Source organism: Talpa occidentalis, unplaced genomic scaffold, assembly GCF_014898055.3.
Source record: "Talpa occidentalis isolate TD23 unplaced genomic scaffold, MPIMG_talOcc4v2.1 talOcc4.5, whole genome shotgun sequence".
Lineage (NCBI taxonomy): Eukaryota > Metazoa > Chordata > Mammalia > Eulipotyphla > Talpidae > Talpa > Talpa occidentalis.
In genome coordinates this window covers 96,384,428-96,399,872 of record NW_023604861.1, presented here as the reverse complement: position 1 = coordinate 96,399,872, position 15,445 = coordinate 96,384,428, and the positions used below count along the sequence as shown (strand labels likewise).

The 15,445-nt window shown below is 44.0% G+C and overlaps 1 protein-coding gene across 1 annotated transcript; it reads left to right on the top strand.

Annotated features, from left to right (window-relative positions):
- Positions 1-3,760: 3,760 nt before the first annotated feature.
- LOC119258613 (interleukin-36 alpha-like) lies at positions 3,761-15,100 on the top strand. Its single transcript, XM_037526858.1, has 6 exons — positions 3,761-3,775; positions 3,904-3,967; positions 4,106-4,210; positions 4,777-4,916; positions 6,023-6,131; positions 15,006-15,100. The coding sequence occupies exons 1-6, from the start codon at positions 3,761-3,763 to the stop codon at positions 15,098-15,100; spliced, it is 528 nt and encodes a 175-aa protein (XP_037382755.1).
- The last annotated feature ends 345 nt before the right edge of the window (positions 15,101-15,445 follow it).

The window sequence follows — 15,445 nt, the reverse complement described above, 5'->3', positions numbered from 1 at the left end:
ATGCATACAAGAACTGGGGAACAGGCCAGAGGTATAGGGGGTGAGAGGATTCACCAGAGACAGAGTGGGGAACAGAACAGGCAGACTGACTGAAATACACTGCTGAGTGGAGCAGTGGGCGAGACAGGAAAGGTCTGCTGTGCCTTGTGGGTATCTCCCTGGCCGGCTGGAAATCGAACCCACACTGCAGAGGTTGCACAGAGCACAGAGCTGTGCTCAACCCACTGTGCCACCAGGGAGGCCCAGATTTATCCAACTTTAAAGATGAAAATACTTGACTGAGAAATCCTTGTAAGTAGAATTGATGGGTCAGAGAGTAGACACATTTAAACTTTGAACAGATACTTGAAAAATTGTTTCCCCAGACAGCTGTGCTGATTCATACAACCATTCATACAATGAATGAGTAAATTATTTCCTCACATCATTGCCTACCACCTTTTAAAATTGTGCTTTCTTGATGGGTGGAAACCGAGTCTTTTTTTTTTTTTTTTTTTTTAAGATTTATTTATTTATTTATTTATACAAGCACTGGGTATGGTCAGAAATGTAAGAGGGTGAGAGAATTCACCAGAGCCAGAGCGGGGAGCAGAACAGGCAGAAGGACCGAAGTACACTGCTGAGGGGAGCAGCGGGCGGCAGGAGAGGTCTGCGCGCCATGTGGGTTCCTCCTCTGGTGGCCAGGGAGTGGCCGGGGATCGAACCTGCGCTGCAGAGGCTGCGGGCAGCTTCACAACCCAGCGCTCAACCACTGTGCCACCGGGGAGGCCCAAACGGAGTCTTTTTATTGCTTTGATTTGCATTTGTAGTAATTGGTATGGTTACCTATAATTGCTCCTGTTTATTGGACATACATATTTTCTTTTCAGTGAAATTTTTTAATAACTTTTGTGCATTTTTTCTCAAAGGATTTTCGATTTCCCCATTTATTAGTAGGAACTATTTAAAAGCTTTGGATATTAATTACTTGTTTATTAGATAGATGCAAATATGTTCTCTGAAGTACTTTGTCTTTTCAATTTCTACAATGGATTGTTTTGTCCAAAATTCTAAAATTTGGATAATGCTCAACTTTTCTTTCATGGGTGTTGCATTTTCTGTGATGCTGATCATCAGACAAAGGCTGGAAGTCTTCTGTCATTTGGCACTTTGTCCAGGAATTTCAGATTTCAAGCATTTAACCCAGAATCCTTCCTTCACTACTGTAGTGTGATCTGTCCGATTACAGCTTTATTTATTTATTTGTTTGTTTTTGGTTGTTCATAAATGTATAATTTTGTCAAAAGCTCTTTTGAATTTTGGGGAATACACCTTTATGATGGTTCTGTTATTTGGGTTCTATTGTCTTAATGCATTTAGTGCTTCTATTTATCTCTGCCATTTTGGTGAGTAGTACAGGGCTTATTTTTGTTAATTTTTCTTTTGTTTTCACATGAGGAAGAGGAAGCTGTAACATAGCATGTTGACTGACATCCAAATGTCTGAAGTTTCATGAAGAAACCAGCTAGGAAGAGGTTAGGGTCATCCCTCAAAGAAGCAAGTCTAGACAAATAGGCTTGGAGGCACAGGGATTTGGGCAAGTCCAAGCTCAGTTTTGGGGCTTAATCCCCAAAGTCACAAACCTGAAGGTCAAAATCTCAAAATTTCTAAATCCTAAAAGTTCCTCACCTTTGGGTTTTGGCAGTTGGGATTGTGAGATTTGGCCATTGAATTTATAACCTAAATCTGTAGGAGGTGACCTCGCAGTGACAGGAGAGTTGAGTAAGTTCATTATCACCGATGCCATGAAAACTCTACATCACTTTATCAACTGGTGATCACTTGATGATAATATCTTAGAGTCTGAAAACTGAAGTCTGGATTGAGTGATCTGCTAACATCATTTCCATGTCTAGAATGCTTGGATTTGTCAGTACTTGAATTCCACTCAAAACACAATGCCTCCTGGTGCAACAGATAACCTGGACGCTCAGAGCAGTGGTATTAGGTTTCAACAACAAAGGACCATGTTCCTCCAAGACCAAAAATGATGTGGTGGAAAGCATGGGGGTTGAGCATGGAGACATTTTTCAGGAATGGGAAGAGGGTCTCATGGAAGTGCTTGCCTTGAAGATTGTTTTATTCCTCAGACTTCCTCCTCCCAATTAAAGAGGTGAATATGAAGCTGTAGGTGCTTCTAGTGTGTCTCCTGAAATTCACTATAGAGAAATTGACTTGTACCTTAGAAAATTTAATGTTTGACCTCAGCAGATGGGATAGGGTATGCATGCATAACAAACATGATACAAAATAATCACTACCATTTGTCGAGAGCTTATAAATGTCTGTATTACGAGGGTATAAAAGTGGGGGGGGGTAAGTAATGATCTAGGACCCAGTTTTTGGAGTAGTCATTGCCCACATATTTTACCTTTAGTTCTGGAGTCCACTGCATTTTGGGAATACAAGGGACCAGGCTTGCCTCAGTTAGGGTGCACTGCTTGGTGCTTGTGGCTCCCTAGGGAGCCCCAGGGAGATGGGGATGCATAACTGAGGGGCTGAAAGAGTTTAGAGATGGGAGCTTTCAGCCTAACCCTTCTTTCAGAAATGGTCAAGGTGGAGTGACTGGTGTCCAGAAATGCATGTGAATCTTGCCTGAAGCACACAGCTAACTTTGCAATCACAGGACTCCCTTAGGATGAATACAGAGGACAAGCTTTCCAGCCCCAACACCTGGCCTCCTTTCATAAAGAGTATGGTTTTTCCAGTCCTAGTCCCAGAGAGAGATGGCAGGAGAACTGAGCTCTGGGAAGTCCCTCAGCCTCCCCTTTCTGAGAAGCCCAGTGTCCGTCATTCAATTCCTCATGGGGTTGGGTTCAAGGCTTAATTACAGGGGAGCTCAGGTAGGTCACACGTGTGCTGATGTGATGATTTCTTCATCTGGTGCCTCAAGGGATCTTCTGGGAGGAGAAACTGGCTTCTTGCACATTACACGGCGGCCACGCCCCATCCAGGAAGCTGAGTCTCCTAATGGTCACCAGATAAATGACCCACCTTGGCAGAGGCTGTCACTGCTCTTGGAGCTGCTGGAGCTGCATCTGTGTTCCCTAGACTCTCAGTAAAGGCCACTGCTTGCCAGCCAATAGCTGGTCGTCCTCTGACTCTGAACTTCCCTCTTTTCTGTGGGCTAGGACTGGTGGAGGTAAGGGGCTGAGCCAGCTGCCTCCATGTCTTGTCCTATGGAGGTGCTTCTCACTGGGGAGCTGCTGGTGTGCTATCAGAGGTGCCCTGACCCCAGGCAGAAGCAGATTCTGATGGGAGGAGGGTCTTGGCCTTCCTCGGTCTTGGCCGAGATGAGGGGGCACAGGTATGAGGAGTCTGGGGGGAGTTTAAGGTGAACAGTTATACCTGACCATGGAATGCCAGCGAGCTACTGTTACTGCCTGATGTCTCCCACGAGTGCTGTGAGGTTTTATTTCAGGAGGCAGCTCAGATTTTATGACAAAGGCCTCATGTCAAGTTAAGCTTCCCAGCTTCCTGTCCAGAATGAAGACCTTAGGAACCAGAGTTCTACAAAGGTCTTGGAAATGGCTCCTGAGGCTAAATCTCCTATCTTTGTTCCTACAGGTGCTGAGACAACCCCACTATGGCACAAAGGCCACAGTTAGATGATGGAACTGGGCACTCTCTCGCAGGTGTCCTTTCTGATCATCCTATTGTTCTCTGTCCCTCTGTCCATGCTTGTGTATGTCCTTCCCATGCTAATATCTCCCACTGGTCCATGAGCTTCTGGAAGGTGAGGAGCATTAGTTGTTCACTTCTCTGGTTCAGACCCAGCTTTGGGTCAAGAACAGAGCAGGTGTCAAGAAGAGTCTCTGGGCCTTGGCACATGGACACCACAGGGCTGACACTTTACCCTTTTAGCCCAGGAACAGCCCTTGCCCTCCTCAAGGAGTCCACAGCATTGTTGGAAAGAAGGGGGTGTCTTGTGAGCACTGCACATTTTGGTGTGTAGACCATATTCCTTCCTTTCCAAGGGGACTAGATTAGATGACCTTTCTCTAGAACCCCTAAAGCTGCCTTAATCATAATGCTTATACATTATTCTTTCTCATTTGAACAACAGCGAATGTGCCTGAAAGGGGGCATGTCTCTGACATGAGTCAGCAAGTGTGGATCCTTCAAGGTGACATTCTTGTGGCAGTTCCACGGAAAGCTGACGTGGCTTCAGGTGAGGGTCCCCTTGAGTTAGTGGGCTGGGGTACTGACTTCACAGTGGGTTTTGGGAGGGAGAAGAATTTCATGGGACAACATGGAAAAGTTTGTCTTGGGCCAGGGTAAGGAAAGCAGAGAGTTGGAGCAGCATCGTGGGGAACAGGGAAAATGCTTCCTGATCTGGGGGTCTAACCTGGAAGAGCAATAGCTTGTTCTGTCTGGCTCCCTGGTGCTCTACAGACTAAATGGGTTGATACCCCAGGAAGGCAGCTTACATCATCATATCAAGCAAAATTTATTAATTTACAGACCTGTTCAAGGGTCGAAGGGCTGCTTGGCATAGGGATTCCTACCTGTTGGTGTTTAAGCAGAGGTGTGAAAATCTCAAGGCCAGAATGGACTGTTTAACTTTTTGTGTTTGTTCCATATTGTAAGCCAGGGATTATCCCATGGTGTCAATGAATGAATGAATGAATGAGGCATTTGGCCATCTGGTGGATGTGGGGCGACCCTACTTGGAAGAGAATGGCCTTTTCTTGACTTCAAAGGGAACTTATACCATCTGCTCTCTTATCTCCATAGTAACTGTCACTGTCCTCCCATGCAAGTTTCCTGAGTCTCTTGAGCAAGACAAAGGGATTCCCATTTACTTGGGAATACAGCAACCAGAAATGTGTCTCTCTTGTGAGGACATCGAAGGGCAGCCCACACTAAAACTCAAGGTGAGCAACTACAAATGTGATAATGAAAATACTGTAAAAAAGTTACTGTTTTAAAAGCCTATGTATTGTAGAAGAAGTTTATTTTGTAGAAAATCTAATCTTAGAATTCAATTCTTAAGCATACACATTCCTAGCTCCTTTGAGTTGTATGCCTGCAGCTGACATTTCTTTGATTTATCCTTTCCCTCACTAGGTGAGGACCCTTGTCTTTCTTGAGTTGTGAGATATTCTTAGGTGTTGTTTCTTCAAATGTATTTGCTTCTGTTTTATCTTCCTGTTTGCAACTCTTAATCGTTGGTCACTGGATCTTGTAGAGTCCACTGTAATATCTAATTTTCCACACTTGCTCTCCTTTCCTTACTTTTTTTCTCTTCATGTTGGGTCTGGGAGAATTTCCTGAATCAGAATTTCCTGAATCAATTTCCCAGACTATGACTCCATTTTCAGTCTTGTCCTGTCTGCTAAATCATCCTTTTCTTGTGTTTTCTGAAATTTCCATCTTTACTATATCGATTCTCAAGCTCTCTGAGTGGTTCTTATTTTCTCTTTATGACTAAGCTATATAAAAAGAACTTATTCCTTAAACTTTGTTTCCAAAAACTTCAGTTTAACTCAATTCAGTGTAATTCTACCTCAAACCATTCCATTCAGGAAATGCGTGGTTTCTCCTCACCTCCAGCACTGTTTGGACATTTGAGAAGCATCAGGGCACAGATGGCAAGGTTTTGCCCTCAGGACACTTTGAGTCTAGTGGGCAGTACCTCTGGCCCCTGTAGCCTCCCTAAGGGAGGACCTTGGCTCCCTGCTGCAAACTGGCAACTCCTTCCTTTGCTGGAGGATCCCGTCAGTCTCTTTTGTGAGAAAGTCCCAATCTACTGACTTGTTCAGTACCCTGTGATTGTTTCTAACCCATCTCTGGATTTAAGGGTGGAGGCTGGGCAGGAGAGTCCTCTCTGCTGCTCCTTTGAAATGTGTTTCTCTAGACCTGCTCTCATAGGTGGATAAGGCCTTTTTGAAATTTGGGATGTGTATTGTTTGTGTACAAGTCACCTCGAATTACTCAAACAGCCTCTGCTTCCCCTGTGGGCATTGTCCCTCCATTGCAGGCAGAGAAGATTCTAGATCTGTACAACCAACCGGGGCCTGTGAAACCCTTCCTCTTCTACCACAGAAAGACTGGCAGAACCTCCACCTTCGAATCCGTGGCTTTCCCTGGCTGGTTCATAGCTTCCTCTGCCGATCAAGGCCAGCCCATCTTCCTCACTTCAGAGCAGGGGACGACACACAATACTGCTTTCAATTTATCATTCCAGGCTTGAACTCAGCCTGGAGGTGGCAGCTAGCGCAGAGGTCTCTGTGTTAAATTTTCTCATTCCAAGTGTGTTTTCCTCTCTGCTGCCTAAATGCCGCTCATTTTGCATCAGTGCTCAGATGTGAGCAGGGCCCCTTATCTCATGTTATTTTGTGAATGAAGAAGCAATGACTTCATGGTAACTGAGGAGCAGAAAATGGACTCAGAAACAGGAGGGATGGAGCGGCGTCGGCTCTGCTCTCCAGCTGAAGCTGTCCAACCCTCAAACTTTCTGTAGAAACACTAGACGCTGAAAGTCAGTAGGGCTTTTCCTGGGGTGGATATGAAGAAACCTCAGAACTCATGAATCTTATCAGAGATTGTACTATCTGATGGTGTGGAACTCATCTTTGTCTTGTTTCTTTCCTATGTTGACTATACTCCATATCCTTTCTGTGCACAACATCCTTTAAATGGCGAGGGCATTTTTTTTTTTTTATAACTTTTAAATTTTCTTACATTGTTGTTTATTTTTCTACAATATTTGATTTCTCAGCTCATGTGTAGTCCCCATAAAGTTCCTATTACCTCATCACCCTTGAGACACCATCCTAGTCCTTTGTGCTCTTCCCTCCCCTATTTTGATCCATCTTCTTCCTTTTCCCCTGCTGTGTGCTTCAGATCTATAGTTTGCTTGCAAGTTTTGTCTTTTTTTTGACCATTTGTTCGGCTTCCTTATATTCCTCCTATATGTGAAACCATCCGATACTTTTCTTTTTCCTCCTGACTTACTTCACTGAGCATAATCCCTTCTTGTTCCATTCATGTTGCTGTGAATGGCTTGAGCTTACCTTTTTGATTGGTAAATAGTATTCCTTTGTGTATACACATCACATTTCCTTTTTCTTTTTAAAGATTTATTTATATAAGAACTGGGGTACAGGCCACAGGTGTGGGAGGGTGAGAGAATTCACCAGGGACAGAGCGGGGAGCAGAACAGGCAGATGGACTGAAAACACTGCTGAGGGGAGCAGTGAGTGAGACAGGAGAGGTCTGCTGCACCGTGTGGGTAGCCCTGCACCCTGGCTGGCCAGGAATCAAACTGGCACAACAGAGGCTGCGAACAGCTTCACAATGCTGAGCTCAACTTGTGTGCCACTGGGGACGCTCTATATCACACTTTCTTGATCCAGTCATATATATTTGGTCACCTAGGTTGTTTCCATGTCTTAGTTATTATAAATAGTGCTGCAATAAATATATACAAGCAAGTTTCTTTTTGAATTAATGTTTTTGTGTCCTTTGGGTAGATCCCAGGTGTGGAATCTCTGGGTCTATGGTTGCTCTATTTTTAGTAGTTTGAGGAAATTCCACATGGCTTTCCACAGTGATAGGACCTTTTAAAGTTAAACAGTTGTTCATAATAATTAAATTATTTTGGCTCTAATTCTAATATGTATATATAAAAGCAAATGTAAACTTCATGTGTTTATATAATAATAAATCTAAAAGGGGTATACAGTGAAAGAGAAAGCTCAAAGTAAGCTGAAATTAGCAAGAGTAATTACAGGAGGCCATAGCTTTTAGTGAGCCGGGGGTGTGGTGTAGCTGTGGGGGAGCAGGACCCTATCAGAGAGGAGGGAGAGTAAGCTGTAAGAGGGCACTACTATTTCACTACTTACTTTACAGCCTCACAGCCTTGCTTCTTCTTTGCTTCCTCTAGTTTTTTTCCTTTTAGGTAGACTGTCCATCCACATATTGCCTTTAAAAACTGCAGCCAATGGGCCATTTTGGAGGGAACAGAAGGCCTAGCTCACCCTCCACTTGTACTTCAGATAATGTATTCTGCTGAAATTTAATAACTGATTGTGGGTATATTATAGAAAGATGTAGTTCAAATCTGGTATAGACTTCTTATTTTGACTCTAATACTAGAAATGCAGAAAATTCTGTTTGTTTAAGTAAAGTCTCCAAAACAGCAATGGTAACTTATTATTATTATTATTTTTTTTACTGTTGGATTGGATCAACAGACCACTTACTCTGCTGGGCTACCAGCGAGCAGTCAGTGAGCACTGATTTAACATAATGTCTACTGATTCTTCTTCAATTGAATTAATTTTCGCGTTGCATTTTTATGAATATCATCATAAACATGAGCACAAAGCTAACGAGCTCTTGAATTTCAAATAGAATAATTGCTCATTAGATAACTACCACTAAAACTCCCTACTTATGAATGGTGCAGATTGTAACATCCGTTAATTTACATTTGTAGACTATTTCATTGTCAGTTATTTTATCTGGACACTAGGATTTGATGACCTGTTTGCTCATGGCTGGGCTACAGCAGCTCCATCCTGCCACAGCCTGTGTGGCCAGCCAGTGTTTCTACCTTTGTTCTCTACTGAGAAAGGAGACTGTAGGACCCCTGAGATTGTGACAGATGTGAACTTAAAGGAAAGCTCAAATACAAGTTCTGGTGTCATGTGGCTCAGTCCCAGGGGAAAGAGGGTCATCCTTATGTTTCAGAAGAGGCTCTGATGATATATTTGGAGTATAATCAAAATGGAAACTCCAAGATACAGGCATCTCATTGAGTTGAGGGAACCAGAGAACAGACTTCGCAGACATCTATCTTATACATCCCATTTGAGAAACACTACCACATACCACAGAATGTGAAACCATGGATGGTTCCTGTAGTAGCCATGTCCCCATTTTCAGATAATTGTCTAGCGCACACCGACTTCTCACATTGTGAGAGCAAATGTGCTTGCCTTTGGGTACCCTGATCTCCAGGCCAACGTTCATCAAAGGATTTGTTTCCTTTGGATCTTTAGCAACTGGGCACTGTAAAGGGCTTGGTAAACTGGGAGAGGACCATTGGGATTTGGGGATGTGGAAATTAAGAACTCTGCCCCCAAATCACCAATGCAGAGCACATTGTCAGTGGGATGTTTGTCCAGCTGCTTTGGGGCTGGTCTCTTCTGTCACCAGGATTGCTACAGGGCGATGGCTGATTCCCAAAGCTGGATCTGAAGCCACTCTCCTGTAATTCTCCAACAGCTGGACATGGGGACTGAACATGCTGCCCCTGAGGCCCTGAGAGTGATGACTATAGAGGATAAATCTTCATGTCAATAAAGCATTCATTTTTCATTTAGACTTCAAAAAGTTATTTAAGAGAAGGTCATACCAATATAATACATGTCAGTGGTTAAAAGCAATATTCTCCTGCCCAAGTCCTATTTTCATCAGGCCAATTGCTCTTTTTTAGCTCTTTTTCAGCTCTTTTTCTGCTGTTCTCCACCACCGCCCTGCCCATGTCTAGGTATATGCTTTAACTTTTATTTCTTGAATTCTCCAACTTAAGACATTAATGTATCTGCTAGACAGATGTCATTTTCATTTCTTCTGGAAAAGCCAATGAGTTCTTTATCTTTTTTCTACAAGTTAATTGAAAGTGGTAAGTCAAAATTGTGTTTTGAGCAGGCTGACCCCTGGGTGGTCCTGCTGTACAATGTTCTGGCTTGACATTGGTGACACATGCCAATCTCTTGGCCTTTTTTTTTTTTCATAATTTGGATCATTTCCCATAAAATCATCATATCCTTCAGCCCTTTCATTTTAGGGGTGAGGACAGGAAGGCACATGGAGTGGTTGTTACTTGACTAGGGTGGTATGAACATTTAGTAGTAGAACTGGAAATAATGACACTCTTGGTTTTGAGCGTTTCCATTTCTGTCTTCTGGAGCTGTATGTTATGAAACAGTGGGTGAGAAATCGGCAACAATTGCCCAGCAAGGCAGCAGAGCAAAGTAGGAGCTATCTCACTCCCATCACTGATGCTGTTCTTATCTGGTAGGATGTCAGATGATGGCCCACCCAGGGTGAAGCCCTGCTGGCTACCTAAACATTTTATGTACTAACATAAATGCTGAGATGTAATGTGCACCTGTGTTTCTCAAACTTGAAGCAACATCAGAATCACCCAGGACATGAACTAAAACCCCAGTGTCTAGGCTCTCTCACTTGGTAAATGAAATCCCATTCCACCTTACTAGATATAGAGCAGAGACAAAGAATCAGTATCTTATTATGAACCACAGGGAATGCTGATGACTAACCAAGCTTGGGAAATACTCCTCTGGACTACCCCAGTGCAAGTGTGCATGGAGAAAGATTCAGATTCATCATGCTTGGGCTGACTTATGGGCTTCTATGGAAATAAAAAGACATATAAAAATTTGTACTTGTTGCTGATTTTGTTGACATTTACCTATATTTATTTATTTATTTACTTATTTTTAAAGATTTATTTATTTATTTATACAAGCACGGGGTAGAGTCAGAAACGCAGGAGGGTGAGAGAATTCACCAGAGCCAGGGTGGGAACAGAACAGGCAGACAGATGAAATACACTGCTAAGGGGAGCAGCAGGGGCGTCAGGAGAGGTCTGCGTGCCATATGGGACCCTCGCCAGTGACCGGGGATTGAACCGGTGCTGCAGAGGCTGCGGGCAGCTTCGCAGCCCAGCACTCAACCACTGCGCCAGCAGGGGAGGCCCGAACATTTACCTCTTTAAGACTGTTCTCACTTGAGTGATTTAAAAGTGAATTGAAGAAAATGACTTATATGAAAATGTTCAGACTCTCAAATAAAATGTCATAATATCCCAAGTGGGGAAGAAGCCAAATTTCCATCAGTCAATGAATGGATAAACAAGATGTGGTATGTTCAAGCAAAGGAATACTACTTAGCAATGAACTACAAATAGACATTCAAGTAGAAGAATCTTAAAAAACAAATTATTGAGGATGCCAGATCCAAGTAGGTTCATATGATGTGATTTCATTTATTAATAAGTTTAAAAATAAGGAAAATGAATCTACGAGGATAGAAATAGAGGTTGCTTTGGCGGGGGTGAGGTGAAACTGAAGATTCCCTACGCCTATGAAAGACGTGGGCGAAAGGGCCAGGCGCAGTGGGGCAGAGCCTGCCAGCCATCACTCACAGGTACGCCACCAGTGACAGAAAGAGGAAGAGAGGAGTGGTGGGGAGACTCCAGTGCAGCGGGAAGCTGAGAAAACCTTCACCAGTATCCAAAGCCATGGCGGCCAGAGGCTGGTGGCCAGCTATTCTCCTAGTTACAGTTCTTTAATGGGATATCTGAGAGGCACACCTCCCCAGCCGCCACGCTGCACCCCTGTGCTGCATGGATCCCCTCTTCCACACACTTTTGGGAGTAGTCCCCTCTAGTTCCCGTGGATTTTCTCCTAAGGGGAGATTTAGAGGAAGCACACTGATGCATAGACTCGGCCCTCATTTCTCCAGTTGATCCCAGGGCTGTGACAAGTACCCAGTCCTTCTTTACTCTCTATTCTCTAAAGGCCCCTCATCCTCAGCTACCACCTGGCAGGTCTTTGTAGTGGCTTTCTGGTGACATGACCATCACTCTCATTCCTGGGATGTTTGATCATTTGGTAATCATACTTCTCAGAGTGGGGTGCTTGTGTGTTCAATCAATGGTTTTCAGTTAAGCCAAGGAATGCTAAGAGGATCCCACACGGGTCACCCAGGGCCCACAGTTATTCAGGCATATTCCCCCCTGCCTTCGTGTGTAAAAGCAATCTCCTGAAGGCTGGCATCCACGACTCCCAGAGTAGCGTCTACATGGAGCCTGAGCTCCTGGACCCAGCCTGGTGCTTGCTGGGGCAGGAAGAGCCTGGGCCCATGGGAGGCCATGTGGAGTCTAGGTCCATGGAGAATGGAGTGGTGCCGGGAGAGGTTGGCAGCCTGGGACCATGGGAGTCAGCCTGGGGCCTGGGAAGCTTGGAGTCTGGATTATCATGAGCCTGCCGGGAGCCTGGGTTAGTTGGGACCTGCTGGGTGCAGGGGTGGGATGGTATCCTGAGTCTGTGGGAGCCCACTGGGAATCTGGGGCAGCATGAGTCTGGGGATGAGGCAGGCTGGGGGTGCCGTCCATGGTGAAGTCACCTCCTACTTTACTCCATTCCTCCTATGAGTTGGATGCCTTTCTCCATGCAGGACTGCCCTGACTTGAGGGAAGGGTGACAGGGGCAAAGTGAAACTCTTTCCTACCTTCTTCAATGCATCTTTTCTTGTTTCTGTACTCCACCCAGGTCCTGTAATCCCTACCTGGAGTCCTTAGCTTTTCTGAAGCTATTTTCATACATGGGTGATTGTCCATACTGGTGTTTCTGGGAAGGGAAGAGTGCTGAAATTCCTGTACTGCCATCATGCTGATGTCATTCTCTAATTTTCTCTACTGCTATGCGATGTCTATTGTTGAATACAAATATTGACTTTTTTTTATTGTACAATACAGTTCTGGACAGTCTTTTTGGCTCTTTCAAATCTGCCAATTTTCTTAGTTTGCTGTTCTAGAAAAATATTTTCATGCTGTCATGTTTTCTAAACCTGGTTAGGATAGTTACTTTCAGCTCTGTGTACAATAATTACAAAATCTGCCTGTGTGTGTATGTTTCTGCTATCTTGCCTTTTTGTTTTGTTTCTTTTATTGGTTCTTATTCTTGTGATCTTGCTTACTTGTATGTCTGGTCATCTTCAACTACTTGTGACTTGTTGCCTCTGGAAGATTATTTGAGTGTCTCTGTGCTCCTCTGGAGAGGTGTTCCCTTTGCTTCAAAAGTATTTGCTTCAAATACTTTGGAAAGTATTTGACTTATATCGAACCAAATAGCATAGAGGCTCTGGCTCACTCAAACTGTGAGTATTCAAAGTAAAAATCCTTGTGATGGCAGTCTCAGCTTCCCTCGTGAAAGATCTAATGCATTTCTGCTAATTCAGGATGCTAGAGCATCTGGGAGCCAGGGCCCTTCCCCACTAATCCGGGCCAGTGATCTAGAGTACATGAAGGGCAGGATACCTAGTGGCTGCTGTTGCTCAGGGGAAGCTCCTTCAAGTGAAGAAGCACCTGCATGCCAGCCCTGGGAAGCTAGAGGAGCATACTCTGGGGAGTCTTTCCTGGTCTCAGATGGACAGAGAATAAGATGACTGTGGACCGGGAGCTGTTAGAAGATACATAGGTCTTATACTACTGGAGTTTCCACTCCTTGAAGTAATATTTCTGTGTGTCATTTTGTGTCATCAGAATCCAGTCATTGGCTCTGAGAAAGTCCTAGGAGACTTCTTTCCTCAAACACAGTGTTGATGACTTTACTTCCTGTAGCTACTCTTAAAATTTCAGCAGTTTCAGCTACTCCTTTTTTCTGGGCACATAGGCAAGTCACACCTTTTCTATGCTTGACATTTCTTCATAAGCCTTACTGAATCATCTGGCACCAGGAACTAGTGAATATCCATGGTGTTGGGCAGCCCTGGCCTCAGAGAGGCAGAACCTCTTTCCTCGCTCATGTGGATAAATGGTTAGGTCCTAGTAGAGTGGGTCAGACACCTGAGGCTGGAGCAAGCTTTATTCCATAATGACAGAGACATGGGGTCCTCTGTAAGCAGGTGACAGGTGCAGCCCAGAGCTGCAGTCTGCAGACTTTTGACTTTCTCTGACCTCTGGGCCACCAATCTTAGAACTCCTGTCTTAGAGCTCTGCACCTAGACCTCAAAGAGAGTCATAAGCACAAGGATTTCTGCTAGTAGGTAGTTGGTGTCCAAGAAGGGGAGTGAGTGGGTTGAGTTCTGGAAGCGTATGCTCTGACAAAATATAGTTTGCAATTTTAAGGGAGCAACCAAATTCTCTGCATCAAATATTTTAATGATTATGACTCTCTGTTATTAAAAAGTCCTCTAAGTTATAAAGGTCACAAATCAGACCACTGTATGGTTGAAAATCTCTTGACCCTTTTCAGCCAACAAATGTAGGCAGATCCCCAATAAAGTGAAAGGTGTAGTACGGTGGTTTTCAAGCAGAGACCATTTTGACCCATGATCCTTGTCAATGTCTTGAGATATTTTTGGTTGTCACAGCTGGGTCCAGGGTGTGCTACTAACATCTGGGGAGTAGAGGTCAAGGATGCTGGTAACCCTCCCCTGTACACAGAAGAGCCCCTGAGGACAAAGAATTAGGGCTCCCAGAGTATCAGTGCCACCATTTGTCACTTAGTGATAGTTCAGTTGACAATAGACCACATATTAGGTGGTGGTGCCAGCAGGCTACGCGTGTAACCTAGGTGTGTAGTTACCTGCACCACCAAGTCTGTGTAATCACACTGTGTGGTGTTCACATAAGGGTGACATCCCCAAGGATGCATTTCTTAGAATTCACCCCATCGTTGAGTCAGGCATAACTGCTGTGCTGAAATAGAGAGACTTGGCATTAAAAAACTTTTAATTCAGAACTCGGTAATGACCATGCACACTTCTTTGGGTTTCTCCCCTTTGAAGCTACAGATTATGAGTAAATCAGTGCTTTGTATTCAAAGCACAAAAGCTTTAATGTTAGCAATTTTTTCTTTCAAATCTTCACATTAAGAACGATTGACATTCCTGGCCTAAGATAGCAACATCAAATTTAACATATATCAAATATTTGGGGCCTGTCATTTTGAATCTCATAGCATGAAATAGAGGTCTCTGGGCCTGTCTGAATGATTGGGGAAGGCTAGCACAGACAGGAACTAGCAGTGTGTGAAGACTATAGAACAACTGAAGCTGTTCTGTTTCTCCCTGCGGCCTCTTTCTCCCCTTCAGGAAAAGAGCAAAATGGACTGTACCACCAAACTCAGACCCAGGGAGCCTTCCTCTTCACCACAGTGGGAATGGAAGGACCTCCAGCCTTGAGTCTGTGGCCTACTCAGGCTGGTTCATTGCCACCTGCACTGAAGGAGGATCTCCACTCATTATCACCCAAGAACCGGGGAAAGTATATACCACTGACTTTGGGATCATATGATGGGAGAAGCTCAGTGTGGGGCTGGAGGCATCTCTCTCCAGGCACAGAATCTTGCCCCTGTTTCCTCCATTCCAGGCTCTCAGAGTGCTTCTGAAGTGGACGTTGCCTTTCTTAAAAGCAAAAAGTCAAAATGAGAAGAAATTCAGTGTTTATTTGGGATTCATGAACTGCAATTCTGAGAATGCAGTTTTAGGGAAAAACCTAAAATATGCCTTGAGAAGGGAAAAAATATTTTTATTTTTTTTTTATTAATGAAGTATCATTGTTTTACATCTTTGTTAATATTATGACATTGTAAGATTTCTCCACTCAGGTGTGTCCATCCTAGCTCTCGTGTAGAACTCG

Excerpts from the sequence above, each read along its gene's own strand:
- LOC119258613 (XM_037526858.1), top strand. Across the intron at positions 4,211-4,776 it reads GAAAGCTGACGTGGCTTCAG|TAACTGTCACTGTCCTCCCA; the intron begins GTGAGGGTCCCC and ends TTATCTCCATAG. Across the intron at positions 4,917-6,022 it reads AGCCCACACTAAAACTCAAG|GCAGAGAAGATTCTAGATCT; the intron begins GTGAGCAACTAC and ends CCTCCATTGCAG.